The following is a 21932-nucleotide window of genomic DNA, read 5'->3' as shown; positions in this document are numbered from 1 at the left end:
GCACTCACCTAATGGCCAGATACAAGAAAAAAAATCCTGTCTACGTTCTGTTCTGGTTTTTCTCTTCCCATGTAGCTGAGCTCGTGGGCTTTGAGAGTTTGTCTTATGACTGCATACTAGTCTATAAAACAGACTAAAGTAAGGTAACATCAGAAAATGGGAAATTTGGAGAAAAAGATTACTGTGGATACAGATAGGGAAAAAATAAACTCTTGAGTATCCCTTCTGTCCATGACTTGGACTCCTGTATGGATATTGACCCTGACTATAAGAGCTCTGACTATGGATAATTCAGAAAAAAGGCAGTAATAATTTTAATTTCTGATTATTGAGCGTATTCTGGTTGCTGGCAGAGTGTGAATATTGTACTGCTAGGAAAGAGATCATACAGTTAGACTGGTTCTGTAACTCTTTATACCAACTAAAGGAATCGCAGTGTATTACGTAAGATGGAGATGGAAAAGGACTTTGCACTATATAGTATATTTGACAGCGTAATTTTCCTCTCTTGATGGAATTTTTGTCTAGATAAATTAGTTTTCGACCATGTCCTATGGAGATGAAAACCTCTCTATAATGACAAGTAATTTAAAAGACCATAATAAATCTTTCTTTTACTGCTGTAAATAATACTTTATTCTCAGTCTCTATAGTGATTGATTATGAAAAGTGCTCAGAATTAGTTTCTGAGTTTCTCAGAATTAGCAGAAATAGGTGTTCCTTACGAACTGTATTTGAAACAGCTTGTTGTATTACAAATGTTTAAAAAAAAAAAAATTGCAAAACTTTGAGATAACAACTACCCATGGATCTCATGGAAATTCACTAACCATCTTCCAACATGATGTTAGCTTCACCTTATAACTTTTTAGACTGACTTCAGCCAACTGAAATGTGATTTTATTTTTTTTATTCACTAATTTGATAATTCTCTAGTAAAACCTACTGACATGTCTAAACATTGAGATCTATCATACCTTTCAATTTTTGTTCAATAAAGAGCTAAACAAAATGAACAAGACACAAATCTGAAATGAAAGCATGAAGTCAGTCAGTCAACAATCAAACGCTCCTCTTATTTTATCAAGTATGCCACTATTACCTTTGGTCCATTTTGATAGTCAAATTGCCAAGTTGGAGACTAATATCATGGATTTAATTACTTGCCTCACTTAAATTCCTGGCCTCCTTTCCTCCTACATTTCTTGGACAACCCCTTATGGCATGTGGGCTCCCCAGGGACAGATTTTCCAATGTAGATTTCCAATGTAGATGGCATGAGACTTTTCTTCGTAAGTTTAGGGATTTCAAAGTTGGCATATAGTCTCCCCCTATCAACAGAGAGAAAACATATTTTAGTGCATGTGCTAAAGTAAGTGCCAAAGAAATGGAGAATGACTTCTCCTTTGGAAGGGGCCTATCACTCTTCATTGACGGTAATGGGCAACCACACATTTGGCTTTAGAACCTTAATTCTGGGATGACAAAAGGGAGGTGAGATCCTCTTCCATTTGTTTTACTCTTTCCGGGTGCTGTTAGTTTTGCTGAATATCTGCCCACACATGACTACTGTTGAAAACAATTGTAATTCTCCTTTTGGATTTCACATTCTTTGCCCCTGTGTCAGTCAATGAATGCTGGCATGATGTAAAAGGAATATCAAGGCAACGGTGCCCTTGAGGCATCCTGGCATTTGCATGAATTTGGGGATTTCTGTGTATTGTGGAGGCTGGAACAAATACAGTTCAACCGATGAACTGAAGAAAAGGTCAAGCAAGCAGAAACTTTTTTTTTTTTTAATCTTTGCATGGTGAAAATTAGTAGAAATAGTCTGTAAATTTCTATTTTTAAGACAAACTATCTTTTTTAATGAAAGAAAGCAGTTAAATGTGCTTTGAAATGTCAAACTGACAGCTCTGTTTTGTTAAAATCAAATGGTTTGGCTTTGCATTTTAAGAGGGGGGAAAAAAAGGAGTTTGCTTATAAGTTCAAGTGTTCAAGCCAACCTGAAAGAATGAGTAGTGTTATAATTACTCCCATTGATGTTCAAACATGAAGCTGACTGATGAAATGAGCCTTCTTAATTATGAACTTTGATATTGTATATTTAGGGTAAGCTTTTGAAAACTCACTGAGTTTAGTCCCAGCTCTTCTTGACCTTGACTGAGACTAGATTGAACTCAAAGTTGTTTTATTCCTACTGGCACTCAGCTTTATTATTTAACAAAGCATCTGTTACACAGTTTAACTAAACAATAGGTCACACAATAAATATGCAGAAAACCCCTTGAAACTACTGTACTGTAACGTCTAGACTTTGAAGTTCTGTTTGGAAAAAAGGGAATACACTTTTCCTCCATAGTTTTAAAACTCAAATGATTTTTTAAGACTCCTATGAATACTAACAGCCTTGTTACTGATGTCACTACATGAATACATCTCTTTCCCATTTGAGTGAAAAAGTCTTATCCTTTTTGGATAGATCATTGACATGCTTGGATAAGAGCAAGAAAAGGAAAATTCCCTTATAAAAATCAGATGTGATTTGAAAGAAGCCTATTAAAATGCAAAAGTATATAATTACAATTAATGATTGCTCCTAATTCAATCTGGCTGCTTTGAAGATTTTGGTGCTAAACTGTGGACTATAAACATTAGCCTACCATGTGAATATAACACTCATTTCAGAACTGTGTGGAAACAAATATCCCTCTGGACTATTTTAATTTTTATGTAATTTTACCAGCTAGAGTACTAGAACTCCAAAGATCCACCAGTAAACATCTATTTTTAATTATAAGAGATTAGAGATTTACTAGGAGTAACCCAAGAGCACAAAGTGTGTGGTGCAGCCATCTGCTATCTGCAAACCCTCATAAGCATAAAAATGCCTTTAAAACTGTAGTATAGCTTGTATCACCTCTCTTGTAGCTGTCTGTGTAGCAGGCAGCAGCAGTGCCGTGTAGTTTGGGTTCACTGAGCTTCTCCAGGTTCTCCAACAGCCTGACCTCCTCTGGGCAGCTCAGAACCCAGCACCTCATCCCACCGTCCTTCTGCAGTACAGGGGCTGCTCCTGACTGGTCCCACTTCATGGGAACAGAAAAATAAGATGGAAGCATCACCAGGCCTTTACTCTATCCTGTTTAGATGAGATGGCTGTGAGTGGCCCTGCAGTTATATAAAGGTACTAGAACACAATTATGACTAACCTGCTGGGGTTACTAGGGAGGAAACCCAAAATCTGGCTCCAAAAAACCAGGTGATGATGAAGCTGACTTTTTGACCAATCAAAATTTTAAAGCAGAAAAGTAAGAAAAGGTGACTTCTGTGCATCTCTGAAAACTATTTTAACGTAATCATCCACATTTTGGAACCTAACTTTTTTTTAAATAAAATAGCTGTGAATTTTAGCTTTTTTTTGTTCTATATGCTTGTGTCTCTACCTCCCCCTTCTCTGTCCGGATCAGCTGGTTACCCTGGGAAGATGCCATCGCTGCAGGGAGTCTTACTAAGAAGCTGGGGTTGTTTTTAGTTTTGAATACACTCAGGCTTATATTCATTATCAATAGAGAAGATTAGGTTGAGTTCCACAGCTGGAACCTGCTAGTGAAAATCGTCTGTTGCTCTACCCTTTGCACTTAAGAGTTTTATGCTGGGACAGATTAGTTGAAGTGTCCCTGTGGAGTATAGCTGTAGGTTTGTGATGGGATAGGAATTTTAAAAATAGATTAGGCCCAGCATGCTACCTGCTTTTTAGATCAGTAGTAGCTGCTTAAATTCAAGTTACAAAGAGATAAGCAACCAGAAGGACGACGGATGTGCTGTACTGAAGGCTGCTTTGCCCAGCGATGATCCGGTTCCGTGTTGCATGCATCAGCTGCCTAGTATAGTCTGAAGTGTTGAAAGTCAAGAGACTGGCCAAAGAAGAGAGATTAACAGGTTGTGCTGAAAGGAAGAAACAGTCAAGAACAGATCTAAGAATATCTCTTATTACATAAATTCATTAATGATAAGGGGGGAAATTAGCGCAGCTTTCGCTATATCACAGGGAACTAGGATCTGTGTCACCCAATGCTGAGTGCTTAGGAAAATGAAATTTCCTGGTCAGACAGTGAAGGAAAGAATTGCTTGTGGCCTCTGATGCAATCTGCATATCAATGCACCTTTGTTCTTTAATTCTTTGTCATTGCTTCTTTTTTTAAGCAGCTTTTGGAAAATGGAAAGGTTAGGGATTGAATTCTGAATTCTTACAGATGGTGGCTCCTCATCCTTCTGGTTTTGTGCCCAGGATGGATACTTAGGTCTGATAGCAACAATAACACTCTTGATTCAGCATAAAACATACAACTTTTTGGAGGAACCATATTATGTTTTTTATTAAGCAATTGTTTAGCAAAGAACAAAACCTTCTTAGTAACCAAGTTAAGCATGGTGCCAATTCAAACTATTAGTAATGGTAACTTCCTGACCGAAAATTGGTATGTAGGTTTCTTGTTTTGCTTTGTCTTATCATTTGGTTTAAAAAAAAAAAACCCAAAACCAAAAAAACCCCAATGAACTGCTGATTTACTGTTTTTCTGTGATATCTATCCAAAAAGCAGATTACATGGGTTTTGGTTTAGGTTTTTTCTTTGTAAGATGGAACGATTAAATCTAGTTTCAATGGTAATGGCGATAGCACTCTTTATTCATTTCATTGTAGATTATAAAGAATATTTTACAAATTGGATTTCCTGTGTACTTTCTTCCAACCCTATCTGTTGGACTTGCTTCTGGTGCAATAATGATGTGTAAAAATAAGTGTTTTTGTTATGACTAAGTATACATGGTCTGAACATGAGACTAAAAGACAAGCACAAATTTACTTTGTGGTTTGGCTCTGAATCAATGAGAAATTGATTCAGTTTCCCTCAAAATATAAGAAATGTCCTATTGGCTCGGACAAACCATCTGTCTAGACTGTCTATCTAGTTTTTTGTCTCCAGCAGCTGCAATTGAGCATGCTATTTAGGGAGAGCACACAAGACTGTCTGCTTCTGCAGTCCATTTCCTTCACACTTTTCCAGCATCTGCATTCATCGAATTAAGTATGCAACACTGTACTCCTCTACCCTTACCTTTTTTTTTTTCCCCTTGATTCTTTTTTTTTTTTTGTATCAATTTATGGTTCTGATCTCCATTAATTTGTCTGATCTATTTTTAAACCTCACAGTTGTCTGCCTCCAACTTCTCATAACAACAAATTCCAGAAGTTCACTACCTGTTGTATCAAGGAAAAAAAAAAAAAACCCAAACCAAAAACCAAACCAAAACCCAACCCAAACCACAAGCCTCTCATCATTTTAAACCGATTTCCAACTATTTTCAACTATGTGAAAAATGAAGATGGGGCTAAGCAAGAATCTGAGATCTGAATGTCACATTTTGGCATTTTAGTTTCCGAATCAGTAAGATGGGCTTAAGCAATCCCTGCAGTCTGAACCAGCACCTCAGGAGGGAAGTTTCAACCTTCAGCCAAACCTTGCAATCGGTCACTAACAATGCTTTTGCTGACCACAAGGCGTCAAGGGCAGCATAGGCGGAATACACCCTTTACTTTGTTACATTTACAGACGAGATCCTAGCTATCAAGGACAGCACAGACAGGTAGGCTTAAAAGTGGAAATAGTTTTGATAAAGTCAAGAAATTACTAGAAAAAAATAGGAGATAGTGGACACCATTCTGTTAGGAAATGTGAGCGCTCCACTTATGTTGGAAGAGTCAGATCTACAACTGCAGGAAAGGGAACATCTGGCTGGATAGAAAATACTCAAAAAATAACCAAGAATTACAGCTGATTGCAAGCTGAACGTGAATATGTCTAACAGGCAAATCTCATATGGGAATGTACATGCAGAATAATGGGTTGGTTTTTTTTTTGTTCTGCTCCTGTTTGTTCTGTACAACAGAGGACAGTTTCGAAGTACCCTTTTTCAGTGTTGGGCACCATCTTTCAAAGAACCCCTGGATCAACTAAAGATTATTCAAATGACAGTTATAAGGATAAGCAGGACTTTAGAAAATAAAAATCTATACAGAAATGTTGGAAAACCTGGTCTTATGTAGCTTAAAACAAGATGACGAAGTAAGGAAGGGTAAGCGTTCAAATATGTAAAAGGCTATTTTACATAGGAGAAAATAATTTACTTTGGTAAGGAAAACCTATTAAATAATAAGGAAAAACTATGATCATAATGAGTAATAATACATTAGACTGTTCTGGGCTTGGAAATGAATTTGTCTCAATACTGTTTGACAACTTTAAGTTTTAATACTTCAGCAATTTGTATTTGAAGGGTTTAGCATATTCTTAATTTCCAGAACAAAATATTGAGCAGAAGAAGGTTTGAAGCGCTGAAGAAAAAGGGGGGGAATGCAGTAGAATACATATGAGTGGAGAAGAGGTATGCAGGAACAAAGTTAGTGGAAACTGCGTCTCTTTATAATTATTTCTACCATTGTTCTATCAATTGTATAGAAGTGTCGCTTGAATTGATTTAGGACTGTTTTGTTCTGTTACATTCCAAAATTTTGTAAGTATAATTGGGGAAAAAAGATTCTGAATGCATTCTTTATTTTGTAGATTGTCACTTGGAAGACTACTGCAGGAAGGTATGTAACATGATAAGCATTTGTATGTGTAGTGGTCGTGTGCTGTTAAGTCTTAATATGTTTTGTTGAATCTAAATTTGTTTATATAGTGACAAGGCTTCAGTTATACACAGTTTAGACTGTGCGCAGCTTTCAGTTAAGAGGCAGCATAGATTTACAATCAGTCATTTTATTGTTTATGATCAGAGGTTAAAACAAACAATGAATATCATCGCTACGTGGAGAGATTAATTAGTTTACAGGATGTTAAATCAATATCCTCTGCATACCTGTTCTTGTGTTAGGCCTTACATCACAAGAGGGAAGAAAAGCTATGGTAAAGAGAAAGATCCTAACGTGAGACAGCTGAATAAAATGTGTGCTAGGACTTTCTCAATTCTAAATTTAGGGCAGTTTTAGAGATAAGTAATTTGCTTTGGGTAATTCAAAAACTTTTCTTGAGATGCTGCCTTGTGCTGTCCATTTTTGCATCATACTAACCCCTTATTATAGCAAGAGTTGCAAGAGTTTTATGCTAGTGCAGTCGTCCAGTCTATAGCATAGAGAAATTCTAATGTTAGATGCCAATAGTCTTGATTTTAGCAGTTTAGAAAGAGAAACCCTGAGAACAAAGAAATACCAATAATCCTGTAATCCCTGAATATCAACTAGTGTCAAAGGATTCTTGTCTTGTTGATTAATTTTCAAGAGAGACCAACTTTTATACCAAATGAAAGAGAAATTTCTCGATAATAAAGTACAGGTTAGTAGGTGAAGCATTGCAGAAAATTATTTTGCAGCAGTGATGTCTTTCTCATTGAATTAAAGTTATTCATCTTGGCAATATTTTTAGAGAAACTGAATGGATAAAGCTACATTTCAGGATCCCTGGCTGGAGGTTTGGTGTAGAACAGTTTCCCATGGGTTAAGTTTTACAGTAAGGATGCCTGATCAAAGTAAAGGAAAAGATTTTGGTTGCTTTTGATTATCTTCAAGCTACCATGCTTAGAGCCTTTTCTAGGATCATATAAGGAAATACTAAAGAGGGCCCGTAGAAAAAAAGATATGTTTTTAAATCTGCTTGTGAGGAAGGAGGCAAGCCATTATGCACATAAGTAAAAGTGCAGTGCTCCTAAATGTTTCCACTAAATCATACACGTTTTATATAAAGAAGAGGCTTTGAGAAGTGTAATACAGCGTGAAATGCAATGCATCATCCTTTTTCAGTAGCTAAGTCTTCTCTTCCATAGAACTGGTTACTCCAAGTGGATAAGCAATATGATAAGAAATGTGTAATAAAACTTGGGATTGAAAGATTCATTTGGCAGAAAATGCATTAGTGAGCAGCTGTTCTAGTAGTTTGGCACTGAATCTGAAATGCCTTTTCTTTTTCTTTCTTTTTTCCCCTATACGTATCAGGCTCATTTACAATATTTACATAGGTCTTTGATGTTTAAGACACTGATCAATACCCAATTTGTTTTTTTCCCGTGCTTTTAAGCATTAGAGGAAATATGGGGGAGTCCTATCTGTAGAGGAACTAAGGACTGAACCTTACTACAGTGCCTTCATCTTTTGGAATGACTCCAGAATGGCATTTCCACAGTCTTTTTGAGTTGCTGCACTCAGGGAACAATGTTTCATACCTTTGAGATTTACATTAAATATAAATTCTGCTGAAAGTCACCAGTAAGACTATGTGTGTTGAAACAAAAGCAAACCACGCTATCTGTGATTTTAACTCTTGGGCATGTCTCTATATGTCTATTTAAGAGGAGAATGCAAAGGAGATTAGTTTGAATCAAACACAAAAATTTAAAGATAAGGAGAACGGAAATGACATTCTGTGAAAAGAAAACATTCAACATTAGCACTTAACTCTACAATAAGCAAACAGGCCGAATCAGAATAGCATGCTACTGATTTTTCTTGCTGCTGTTGACACTTTTCTATTCCCCAGTCTCAGCTCACGTTTCTTATAGTGGTTCCTCTCAGACTTTTTGTACTGCTAATGAATGGAGATGGGAAACAGGTATTGAAACACATCCACGTTTCAGAAGCAGAATATATCAGAAAGGAACGTACCGGGTATGTCTAGGCACAGGAGAGGAATGTGTGTGACAGATGTATGTTACGCCGACTTGAACAACCGAATGGGGTCTGGATTTTTTTAATGCAATTTTAAAACAACATCGAGAGAATTAATTTGATGGAATCTTACATCTGACAAAAAATTTCCTTTGTTTGTCAATAGTAGCTGTCGTTGCCATTGAAACAGAACAGGGTAAGACCTAGACCTGTATCTCTACACTGCTAGGGATATCTCTGTAGTCATTTGTGTTTACAAGGCCAGTTCACTGTCAGTGTACCGAGTGCTATTTAGAACTTTAAATTAGTTGTCCTGTAGGCCGATTTCTGCTTAAGTTGAAGACAAGAGGAGGAATATTAATCATTAGGTGGTGGGGAAAGGAGAAAAGATTTTTAAATTGGTAAACCTTTAAATTAGCCATCTTTTATGGGATGGAAAGAAATACAGCCTGAATTGAGGAAAATTGTAAAGTGTCCCAGAGCCAATGGAGTATTTGTTTGTAAATGGAAGATGTAAAGTATCATAGATTTCAACCACTTTATTTTAAAAACCTTATGATTAGACTGTGACTTGAGGCACTATGATTACTAGCTTTCAATTATGACACTTTAAACTTGCCATACAGAGCAGTTGGTGGAAATGCTCTCTTGCATAAAAGCCTTTGATCCCATGATGGATATTCTATGAACTGGGGGGGTGGGGGGGGGGGGGGCGAGCGAAAGGGACAGAATGAAAGTGCTGGGGAACTGGGGAAATAAATAACGAAGCCAGCTGATATTATGATGGCACAGCAGGAGCGGTATGTTCCATCCTGTTTTGTGATTTAGTTACGGTGAGGCGCTCCTTGCATGGCACTCAGTTATTGAAATAATATTATCTGTGCATGATTTGTCAGGCAGGTTTTATTAATGTGCTGCAAAAGAACTTGCTTTCTACACATCTGTGATATTTCTGAGAGATTTTAACATGTTAACACTCAAATCAGTAATGCTGTATTTCTCTTCAGATGGGTTTTGCATCCTGGACTATGCTCTCTTTAGGCTTTAATCCTATGCTTTGATCCGCAGCGCTCTAAGGGTCCACTGAAGAACAATAGGCTTCTTAATTTATGTACACTATTTTATATCTTCACATCTGTTCTGCTTAACTTCTACCACTGTCTTTGCTTCATTGCTTTACTGTGTTGTGAAGATGTTAAAAAAACTGTTAGTGCTTTAATAACTTTCTAGTAACTATAAAAACTTTAAAAATGCAGCTCTGTTTAAACTTTAGATTTCATTCTGATTGCAAATGAAGTGATTACTTCCTAGCATCAAAATAATTAATTCGTGTAGCAGCAAGCTGAAATACCATCTTGAAAACGATAAGAAATAAATCAAAAAGAACAGGAGGTACGTAAAGGCCTGCTAGAGACACCTTTATGCATAACCCCCAGAATGTCGTTCCCTGAATATTTACATAATGGGATTCCCGAAGAATAAGAGCAGTGTAACAGGAGCAGACCGCCAGCATCCAGTCAAGGCACTTGGGAATCTGCCCCCAGGGTTTTTTCCCATACAGTCTTGCTACCAAAAGATGTACGAAAGTGATGCAGAACAATTTGAAAAGCCTTCTAAATATTTACACAAGGTTCAAGAATGCTGTTCACATCGAGCAAAAATAATAGCACAGGGAATGTAACTTTTTTTCCTTTTGCGTAGCTGAGAATTGGGCAGGCTGTAGTGTGTCACTTTGTTAGCAAGGTGCGATCTCTTTTGGTTTTACCGTTTGACTTTTTTTTACTTTTCATCACCGTTACGCTGTAAGGAGCTACTATCTACGATCTGTTTAGGGCTCTGGATGGGGTATGACTTCTGTTCAGAGATGGCTCCAAGATGCCATTGATGGGAAGGCTACAAATAAATACGGTACTCTCTGGGGCACTCTTTCTAAAATGGCAAAATCTTTTCTGCTCGGCCAAAAAAAAAAAAAAAGCTAGAAGCCTGCTACACTTTCTCAAGTGGAGCTGCCAACGCTGCTCAACAAGTAACTGATTTAGAGGCGTCTTCTTGCAGGGTTTCAGACAGGCTCCGCGTGCGTTTAACCAACTTCACCCCTCGGTCTGGGAGCCGCACGAAGCCAGGCGGGCGCTTTGCTCCCCCCGCGGGGCTGGCACCCAGGGCGGGCTGGCACCCAGGGCGGGCTGGCACCCAGGGCGGGCGGCTTCCCCCCGGCGCAGCCCGGGCTGGGGCGGGACAAGCGTCGCTCCGCCGCGCCGCCGCCGCCCCTCCGGCCTCTGCAGGGGGAGCCTGGGGCCCGCTCGCTTCCCCTGCGCGGCCCGGCCCGGCCTTTCGCCCGCGGTGCGGGGCGATCCGCGGCCCCGGGCGCCAGCGGCAGGCGGCGCCGCGGCGGCAGCAGCAGGAGGAGGAGGAGGCGCGGGGGGGAGGAGGAAGGCCGCGGCGGCCCCGCTCGCCGCGCCGAGCCGCAGGCAGAGGGCGCTTTCGCCATGCGCGGCCCCCGCCGCCGCGCAGCCCCGGGCGCCGCGCACCCCCCGGCCGCGCTGCCGCTGACAGGCGTCCGGAGAGCCCTCGGCGGCGGGCGAGGCGGAGCGGAGCGGAGCGGAGCCCCTCGGCGCGGCCCCCGCGGGAGAGGGGAGCTCCCCGGCTGCGAGCGGCCGCTCGGTCCCGCTCTGCCGCTCGCTCTCCCTGCCTGCCTCCCTCCCTCCTTCCCTCTCCTCCTCCTCCTCCTCTCTGCGCTTTCCACCTCCCCTGCTCCTGAGTGAGCGCGGCCTCGGATGTCCGGTTTCCTGGTGGGTGTTTTACCTGGCAAACTCCGGATAACTTCGGTGAGAATTTGCAAAGCGGCTGGGAAAGTTGGGGACTCCCCTGCAGGCGTCTAGGAGCTGCTGCTACCGCATCTTCTGCATCCCGCGGATTTTACTGCCTTGGATATTGCGAGGGGAGGGAGGGGGGAGAGGACAGCGAAAGAAGCGGGGGAGAGAGAGGAAGAGAAGGAGCCTCAGAATTTCGCCTGCATTCCTCCAGCTGCCCCGCGGCGCGCCCGCCCTGCCATCTTTGCACAATGCACTTGCTGGAGGTGCTCTCCCTGGGTTGCTGCCTTGCTGCCGGCGCCGTGCTCCTGGGACCCCGGCAGCCGGCCGCCGCCGCCGCCTACGAGTCCGGCCAGGGGTACTACGAGGAGGAGCCCGACGCGGGGGAGGCAAAGGTAAGCCCGTGCCCCCGCTGCGGATGCCAGCTCGCTCCTCGCGGCATGTGGCTCCGAGTCCGTTTGAGCGGATCGCTTGGAAATCCCACCGAGGAGAACACTCGGGAGAAGCCTTTTTGAGTGCGTGGGGGGGTCTTTAAAAGTGGGGGAAGGATTTCTTTAAGGAGGGGGGAAAAAAAAAAATTGGGTTTTCAGGGTGGCTGGAAGGAAGGCTGCACGGGGAACAACTATTTCCAAAGAAACGCGGAACACCTGATGGGCAGAGGCAGCCCGCGGGCTCCGCTCCTGCCGCCGTGCGGGGGCTGCCCGGCGGGGAGAGCCGCCGGCCGCGGCCCCGGCGTTTGCCGCGGCGGGGCTCGGGAGGCAGCGACCCGCGGGCCCCGGCTGATGCCGGCCCCGGCTGATGCCGGCCCCGGGGCGCTGGCCGAGGCCGCTCGGCTCCGCGCGAAGCTGCGGGGTGCTGCGGCGGGCAGGGAGGGTAGGGGAGCGCTCGGAGGAGCAGCTGTGCACGGGAGCGGGGCGGCGGGGGAGGCGTGGGGGGCTGGTGACAACAAAACCCGAGACTTGCCATTTGTTGAAAAGTCTCTTGGAGTTGTTGACGCTTTGGATGAGTTGCTGCTACGTGACAGAGTTGACGGGAGGTGTAAGGTGACACTCGAGTCTGAAAATTTTCATTCTGCCCGGGCGCACGGCGAAGGTTGGGCTTCAATTCTCAGATTCCAGTCACAAATGCTTACAACTCTGTGTCAATTTTTGCGTGCATAGGAAGTTTCGTAATATGGAATTCAAGTACCTTTGGTACTTGTGGTTTTGCCGTTCCCGCTATGTGGATGCATAGAAATGATGCACAGTATGTGGTTGTATAAGCATGTGGCGTTATTAGGAAGACCTTTGATGTCTGAGCTTATAACGACTCTTACCCTCGTCTCATTGTTTTGAAAATTTCTGACATACTTACTGAAAGCGATCATGACCCAGCTCATTCATTATTCATTTCACTATGGGGCACGGGGGAAGTGTATGGATTAAAAGTTAAGCTGATATCCTGATTTTTTTTTTTTTTTTCCTATGCTGTTTGTTCTACTGAATAGAAGTTTGGGAGACTTTACCATCACTACATGGGAAGTCAAGTTTTGATAGTGTACATCAGCTGTACTTACTTTGGGTATTCAAATTGTTGTAGACCATGTATTGTTCACAGAATTCATGCTTTTCAAATAATATTCTGCATGGAAAATGTTACTGAGTATACTGTAGTCTCTCTTCAAATATTCCTATTACAGATGGATGCTTACACTGCAATGTTCTGAATGCTGGTATGCTATCAGTGATCATGCTGTTTGAATGTTTATCAAGTATTTTTCAGACTTAAGTATTTAAAAATAGGAACATTAAATCAATTCAGCCCGTCACTCTTATCACTTAGACTAGATATATATTAAAAAAAAAAGCAAAACTTAGTGAAGGGTAAAAATACCTCAACTCCTTCCAGCCCATGATTGTAAGCCAGTTATTTACTGGGTGAAACTGGTGCTTGAGTTGTAAAGCCTCAGAATAGCTTATGCTGAAACAGTAGAAAGAATCCAACTGGAGCACGGTGCACACTTTGTACACTTAAACTGCTGAGGTAGAACAGCTGATAGTGAAGATATTCTCTTAAGCGATGCTGCATGTTCCCATGCACGTGTTGCGGACAGTGAGTCTGTTTCTTGAAGAAACCTCAAAGTCTTTGGGAGCTGCCACTGTAGTGCATTGCGTAGAAGTGCAAGTGCTCCCTGGAAGAAGGGGAACTGTCAGCAAACCAGAGGAAGAAAGGCCAAGAGACTGGCAAGTGAGTGGGATAGCATGTGTTAAGCGATTACGTTAACAGAAAAATGTTTTTGTGTCTGACTACTGGTGAGTAGTAGAGAGAGGATGACTCTGGATCCAAGTAGACTTAGTCATGTTGGAAGCTTTAGTTGTGAGTTTGTTGCTTTTGCTGGAACTGAGTGAGTGAGTGAGTACTGCGCATATTTATTCCTGTGATGAGAGAATGTTGAGATGAATGTCTGAAGTCATTGTGAAAGGATTAAATAAGTAAACTGTAAGTAATTGTTTCAAGGAAAATGTGATTATATTGTCAGTAAAAAGTCATCTGCTTGAACTTTCTTAACTTCAATGAAAAATGCATGATCACTTGAGTTTGTGTTCGTAGATGTTATGCTTTCTGGTTTTACTTTTCATCCATATGCCATACTGCTGTGTATTAAACTGATGCCTAAGTGCAGGTCATACAGCCTTTTAGGTCAACTCTTTACACAATATATTTATTTCTCCTTACTCCCATTTCAAGAACTTCAGCTTTAGAAACATTTTTAAAAGTGTGGCTGAAGTTGAGGGTCCTCCAACGTAGGAGGAAAAGCTGGGCAGAAAATAAGGGTATTGTGTTTTTATGCAGGTGAGTAAGTGTTATGCATTAATCTTGTCCTAGAGATTTGCAGCAACTTGGAAGCGTTACAGATATAAATAGTAGTAGTTCTTCATACACAGCTCTTGCAAGGGCATGTTCTGCAGCAAGTGGGCACTGATAAGCTTGTGCAATGCTGCCTCCCCCCCCCTTTTTTTTTTTTCAGCCTAAGGGTAAAGTTCATTATTTAACAAGCTTACAGGGCCCAGATTAATACTTTTCAGCTGAACTGTCTGCTCAGTGGGATGGGAATGAACCCTGCCGGTAAATCACCTCTTTCAGATTTCCTGCAGCACAGGAGGGTTGCCCTGATGAGGTGACCCCGTCACAGCTGCACCCCGCCTCTCCCTGGCAGGGCAGGAGGCAGGGCGGCCCCCTGTTCCCTCTCTCCGTCTGGAGATGGCAACCTGGTATTTCAGCACTCTCTCTGTGTAAGGTGGGATGGGGAAATCAGCCCTCCTGCCCTTGGAGTTTCTGCGGTTTGGCAGGGACCCGCTGCCCAGCAGGGATGCTCGGAGCAGCTGCAGCGAGGAGAGGGTGAGTAGTTGTGTGACACTGATGACTTGAAACTTAAGCTCCTTGTACTGTCTATGAATATTTTAATAACTCTTACAATGCATTTAGTCTCTGGCTCTTGTTCTTTAGGTAGTTTTGAATTGGGAACGTGTGGTGAGCATACGCTGTCTGTCTACCTGGGAGGGCAAAGTATTTAAAATAAATAAAATAATTCTTTATTGTTTGCTGAAAGTTTCAAAATGAACTGGAGGGACTGCGCAAGCAGTTATTGAAATGAAGTTGTGACAGTAGCATGCACCTAGACTGCACTATTGGTAATAGGGTAACAATAGCAGGAGTGGGTTATTGTGGTAACAGTAACTGGAAAGAAGCCACACAGCTGGGAGGATTTGCTGTAGCTGCACCTTCATTTTGTTGCACAGTCAAACCTTTAGGATTATGTGACCGTACAAAAGCAATATTGGTCAATCGTCCCACGTGGTTTTAAGAGGTTTAAAAGTATATGCAAGGATTCTTAGTTTTGTTCTAGAATGGGAATAACAACTGAAAATGTGTTTGCCTGTTCTAAAGTGCATCCCTGAAAGTGGCATTGGGGCCTCTTTAGACAGACAGCAATGATGTACAGAACAGGTTTTGTGCTGTGATTCTGTGATTTGCTTTTTGCAGTGAAAACAGGTGCACGTGCTTGAGCTCCATTTATCTTGGATGCTATCTTAGCTGAGAGATGCCATTATTATTATTATTATTATTATTATTATTTTAAATCCAATCTAATCATAAAATGCCCTAGTTCATGGCTAAATGGAGTTTACTGTTAGTGTGGGAGTGGGAGGAGAAGCATCAATTTCTGGGGTTTCCTCCTGTCACTGTATCTTGGTGTATTCTCAAACCCATCAGTTCTATGGCCACCTCTAAGTTTATGAAGTGTGCCTCCCCCTGCCTCGTGATGTTACATGCACTGGTGAGAGATGAGGCTAGGTTTTCCTCTCTGAAAACAACACAAACCTCACTCCCAGTACTCACGCAGTGCTAAATTGAGTGGGTAGGGAGAATGTTATTTTTTTTTTTCTGCTGTTGCTGTTTTGTCTGCTGCAACTTTCCTTTTCGTGTGTGTGTAGCCGGTCTCTTTTTTCAGACATGGACACGCACGCACACGAAGATGCTGTCTGTTTTTAGAAGCATGATTCATATCAGCTACAACGGGATGAACATAAGTAATATAAGTGCACCTATTATGAAGACTAAGCAGTGCTTCTGCAAACATAATTATTAAACCTTGGCCTAGCCTTTTGTGTGAGTAGAGTACAATACTAAGTTCTAAGAGCTCATGGCTCTTTCTAGTTCTTGGTGTAGGTATGTGCATTCCTGGGTATCTTGTGTAAGCACACTTGTGTGTCTGTGAGGGATTTCACAGGATTGCTGCTGACAAATAACTGCACTTCTGAAGGTTCTAAGAAAGCTTTGGGGATCATTTTAACTGCAGTGTTTGGAGGCTTACAGAAACATCCCCTCAAAAATATTATTTTTACGCTCACTTAGGTTCAGTGTGTATTTAAACGCTTGCATGTTCTTCAAGGGTGCGTGTCCACTTATTTTAGTAAAAATAAACCAGGACTTGCTCTTCAGGCTGTTGTAGCTGAGGCTGATGGTAATAATCCTCTCCCATTGATACCCTGCATCCAGGATAGGAAGTCTGGCTAGAACCTTGTGTTCAGCTGCTGCTTTTTTGAATGTGGTCAGTGATTCATTAAAACAAAATGCTTGGAACAAAGGGAATCCAACTGAAGCCAGACTGGTATACGATGAAGTTTAATATCCCTGTTTAATGTAAAAAATGTGCTACAGCTGTTTGTAGAATGAATTATAAGAAATTCCAAGCAAGGTTGTTATTTGAAAGATGTAAGCTCTTTCGAACTCTCAGTTGCTTCCTAGGAGTTTTGTGTTTGGCAAGGTGTTGCATTTTGTTTAGTGAGTAGGATAGGTATGATTGTTTTCATTATTATAAACATTCAATACTTTTTTTCTTAATTCCACCTAGCTTCTAACCTGAGTGATACATAATACCAAGTTCCTCTCCATGTATATATGATCTGCTTCAAAGGTACTAATGGCTGCATAAATTGCAACATAATTTAAAACATTGATAGCTTAGGGGGGTCATGGGGGATTGTTTATTGGATTCCTATTGTATATGAATTTGTCAGCTTCTTGTTTTGTGTTTATCTGTCACCAGAAGTTTTTGTGATGACTTAATATTTATGTGTTACTGTATTTTTTTCCCCTCTGTTGTATATCAGATTTTAGTTAGGAAATAGCTAAACTGTAAGTCATTTATTCTTCTACTCTTCTGTTGTAATCATTGTACATCAATCCCTCTAGCTCTTTAGTCATCTTTTTTTTCTTTTGACATTTCCTGCCTTGTCTAAGATGGCTATAACTCCTTAAAAATATTTAGAGACTGCAGTTGCCAGTGGAGTGAATGAATGTTTTGGTAAGATGGTCCGATTCAGCAAAGTAACCAAGAGGAATGGTGTTCTTTGGGGGAGGAGGAGAAAACACAGGAAAAACACCTTCTGATAACTGAAGGAAAAAAAAATAGTAGTAGTTGGTATATTTTGGCTATATTGTAGTCTTTGCTGAGTATGGGTGAATGTTATCTTCCTAGATGTAGTTACTGAGGCAATATGTTTTCTGGAGGAAATTTTGGGGATACTGATTGTGGTTAACTTCAATGAAAAATAATTGCTTGGGGAAGTTAATGATATTAATTATCTGATACTGCTGTCACTCTGAACCCTGTAGTTCTCTGTATTGTTCATGTAATGGCTTCACCTAGTCAGTGACAATTTTCAAACAGCCTGACCTCAAGGTTGCCGCTTAAGAACCGTTGGAGGTGTTTTACATCCTGTTCCTCATTGAAGAGGGCAGGGCTTTTTATCCTGGACAAGGGAGAATGCTGGCAAAGAATCAGACAATTCTTGGAAGACACTAGAAGGCTGCTGGGGGGAGCAGAGGACATGGGTGTTTCTCTCTGGTGTCACAGGTGTGGCATCCCCCGTGTTACTCCTACCCGCTTGTGGCAGCACTGTGAAATAAGTAATTTCAGGAATCAGATATCATCTAGAACAAAAACATTTACACCACAAAATGGTTTAATTCTTCGACTTTCCTTATGCAAGAATTGTGCTCTGTTGAGAGAGAGAGAGAGAGGAGAGGAATTCAGTGGAAGGGATTGCTTCTGAGAACAGATGCAGCATTCGGCTACCTCCTCATTTTTTTTTCCCAAAGGAGATCCATAGCAATCCCCCAAGCCCCCACATGCGTGTATGAAAATTTCCAGGACTTGTGAAGATTGTCTAAAACAGCAGATATCCTACTAGAGATCATTCAGAAGAAGCAAAACCATTCTAGCTGTCCTTCATCTTTCTTTGACTGCAGAATTCAGCAGACCAAATGTATTTGTGGTGGACTGCTCCAGCTGTCCAGAATGTACTTGCTGCATCAGTCACAATATTTAGAGCCAAGAGGAAAACTGGCCAAGTAAAGCTTCACATGCTAGCTACTGTCTACTTACTAATGTTTGTGTAGACAATGAAAGGTTTGGGGTTTGTTTTATGGGTTTTTTTGTCTTCAGATTGGCCAAGAGAGATGCAGCTGGTAAGTAACCTCCGCAGTCTGTTCACGGAACAGTCTCATTAGAGAAACAAAGAGCAGCAATTGTAGAGGTTGAGGTATTTATTACTTCCAGGTCAAATGTTAATTTTGGTAGGGCTCTGTTATAATTCTGATTCAAGTAAGAGCCATTCACCTCTTCCCAGATTGGTGACTAATGCTCATTGCCCTGCAAGTATGGGATCCGTATACACTATGGGATCCATATGCACAATCATGTGAAGAAAAGCTGATAGTTGTTTGAGGTGTGCTGTCTGCAGATGGTGGGATCCACGTTCCTGCTCTGCCGACTGGAATTCTGATTTATGGGATTATTGCTGAGGAAGCAGTGTGAGGGTGGCATGCATGAGGTCCCTTCTCTGGGTGCCATGTGACCCAGAGCGGGCCCAAATGGACACTGCTGTGAACCTGTTCTCCCACTCATGGAGCTCATAAGCACCAAGACTGGGATCTGTGGACTTGGATTCACACTTAAGCTGCACTTGAAAGTGCTCAAACAAACTTGAGCTCCAGGAACTGTCCATGTCGGTGGTCTCACTTCGTGCTATATGCGTGTTAAAGAAACTTTACATGGAGAAAGAAAAAAATTCTGAAGAGCTTAAAACGTAAGGAAAGCCTGAGAAGTGAAGAAAACCCTAAGGAAAAACTTGCTTGAACAACTTTGGTTTTCTTTGTTCCTTAAAAAAAAAAAAAATAAAAAGGAGAGCATTTCTTGCCACAAGCCTTGGATGTCATTTTGAGATGTTTAAAAAAAAAAAAAAAAAGAAAAAGAAAAAAATCTGTTTTCTTTGAAAATGTTGCCTTTGGAGTTCTGAGAATTCACCACAGTCTTGACCTGTCATTCTTCTTGACTAACAACTGCTAAGTATATGCAACAGCTTTGCGGCTGCTGTGTATTGGAGACTAGGAGGATACCGTGAAAGCAGCTTTCACTGAAAGTCAAAGTGTTGGTATTTTGTACCCCTAAAAGGATCATTTATTATTTGGTGTACTGCTGAGGATAAAGTCTCTGCTTGTTTGTACACTCACTATTACTTAGAGAGCACCACTGCTGCTATTTCTTCTTAGAAATAACACAGGAAAGGAAAATTACGTAACTTCAATCATTCCAGTTATATGTATTTGTAACTGGCTACAGATACGCTTGACAGAAACATACGTTGCATGTAAATGTAACAGTACCAAGACTCTTGATGAAGACTGTATGTATCATTTTTGGAGAATCACTATTTATGGTTAGATTAGCAGTATAATCAACTGTCTAAGGAAACTTAGTAGTAAACTTGGGAGGTAGAGCCTTATTGGCGTTTGTCCCTTGCCTAGGGGCAGATGTTTCCCAATTAAAATGGAGCCTATGACTTCCTCTTCACCCCACCCGGTCCCCAGCAAATCTTGCGTAACAGGCAGAGTGCTGCCGTGGTACAAACATGACCATTTACTTCGTTTCATTTTATTCATGTATGTCAAGGTACTTATGTTAAGATTTCAATAGCTCTTTGCTGTAAGGATTTTTTTTTTTTTTTAATTTTATTGCCTTTATATCATTAATATTGAAATATTCTGTGATTTGGAGGAAACGAGACAATCTTGTTAATAATCAGCAAATAATATAATTAATAATAATTGTTAATAATCAGTTAATAATTGCGCTGTTGAATCACAGTAGATTCAATAAACATGGAGAAGTGTTCTTTTCCAGGACAAGAAGGAAGATAGCAATGGACAATTATTTTGTCTTTCCAGTTGGGTGTGTTTCTGGCTGGCTAGAGAAGAGCAAAATGTTGGTTCATATAGAAATACCAAGCACCCTTGTTGTGCAGGCCATGGGGCACAGCTTTCAGGAGAACATTAACAGCTGCTAAATATCCCACTGACATGACTGAATATGGTGGGTATTGGCCTGTCTCCTTTGTAAAGCTTCATGGCCTTTCATGGGGGTTTCATCTAAACTGCCAGGCAGCAGAAGCCAAGAGGTTAGGCTCAAAATCAAATTCTCTGAGGGTCTCCTTGCTCGCTTGCTTGAGTGTTAGTGATGCTGAGTTTGTGCATTCTGCCTTATGTTCCCAGGTGCCCTCTCAGACATGAGAATGCGCTTTTTTTGAACACGCAGTTTGGAAAGGTCTGGGCTCCTCTTGTGGCTGGGCTCAGCAGCTGGGCAGCTCCTGGCTGCCTCAGTGAAATTTCTTTCGCCTGCCAGGAATACTGTGTTAATAGTACTGGGCACATGAGATTGTCCAGACCCCTCTTAGGAGGGATTCACTGTGTCTGTGCTGAGGGAGGTGGGTTTGATGAACAGTCTGGACTCAAGACTGAGACCAGGCTGCCTTGGAGTGGTGAATTGGTTGATAAAGGGCTGTCTCTGCAGCTACAGTTCCCTCCAAGACTGTGGCACTCAAGTCAGTGTAAACGCAGTCTGTATAACTGAAAGGTGTGGAAAGTGATGCATGAAAAAATGCCTTTATTTTTCTTACCCAAGACGACCTGCCTATTTCTCTCCGATCATCAACTGTGAAAGTGATGAGGATCTTTAATATTAATGAGAACCCTGCTTTTTTTCTCTGGGCGGCTGGGCCAGCAGGTGATCAAATCACTAAAAACAAATGAAAGGAGTAAAGAGCTGTAGAGGACTTCTGTGTACTTTCCAAATACCTGTGGACAGACTATTATGGCAGTAAAGCCACACTGAACTGTGATCTTGGAGCAGGAGGTAGGGGAAGGAGCAGTGAAGGATTTTCAGAGGGCAGGACCACGCTTCAAAGGAAGGAAGAATTAGGCTGTTCTATTGCATCAGGTAGAACTAAAGAATTAGGCAAACTCTAAACTGAACAGTGATTACTAATCTGGATTAATAGCATAAAAAGGCTCTTTGTAGTAATGAAACTCTTTGAATAGCTTAGTTAATGGTTTCAGAAAACTAACGAAGTTTTCAAATCCTCATCTCTTATGACAGAACAATGATCTGTATTTGTCCCTTGAGTCTCCAGGTTGCTGCTTTACTCCACGATTAGGTGGTTTATGGTATTTTTTTGAGTATTGAAGTTGCATAAGAGAAGAAGAATGGCTGTACCTGGTCAGACAAAATGCCTGGTTAGCCCTGTATGCCATTTTCAGCAATATGGGCAGTCTTGTTGGACAGACCCTGCTGCACAGCCACTGAACATGCACAGTATGTCCCACTGACGTGGCAGAGGATGACTTGGAGAGTGATGTTGGAAACCTCATGCACAGCACATGGAGGAGCAATCTGTCACACCTTCCCCCTCACACCCCCTTCTTTCCAGATGAAGACTGCCCTTTGGCCATGGGCATGTCTCTTCCTGCAAGAAGACAGTGCCCCCAAAAGTTGGGTTTTTTTTATCTTCTGTCCTGTGAGC

The 21932-nt window shown here is 41.5% G+C and overlaps 1 protein-coding gene across 1 annotated transcript in view; it reads left to right on the top strand.

Annotated features, from left to right (window-relative positions):
* The first annotated feature begins 11205 nt into the window (after positions 1–11205).
* The window catches only part of VEGFC (vascular endothelial growth factor C), an 82108-nt gene continuing 71381 nt past the window's right edge, over positions 11206–21932 (top strand). Inside the window, 6 exon segments of the mRNA XM_075709631.1 lie at positions 11206–11253; positions 11303–11416; positions 11419–11584; positions 11587–11694; positions 11697–11754; positions 11756–11924. Of these exon segments, the coding sequence (XP_075565746.1) occupies positions 11206–11253; positions 11303–11416; positions 11419–11584; positions 11587–11694; positions 11697–11754; positions 11756–11924 (663 nt within the window).

This window comes from Pelecanus crispus, chromosome 4, assembly GCF_030463565.1.
Source record: "Pelecanus crispus isolate bPelCri1 chromosome 4, bPelCri1.pri, whole genome shotgun sequence".
In the NCBI taxonomy this organism is placed as follows: Eukaryota; Metazoa; Chordata; class Aves; order Pelecaniformes; family Pelecanidae; genus Pelecanus; species Pelecanus crispus.
The sequence above is the reverse complement of the archived record's forward strand: the minus strand, read 5'-3'. Positions and strand labels throughout refer to the sequence as shown.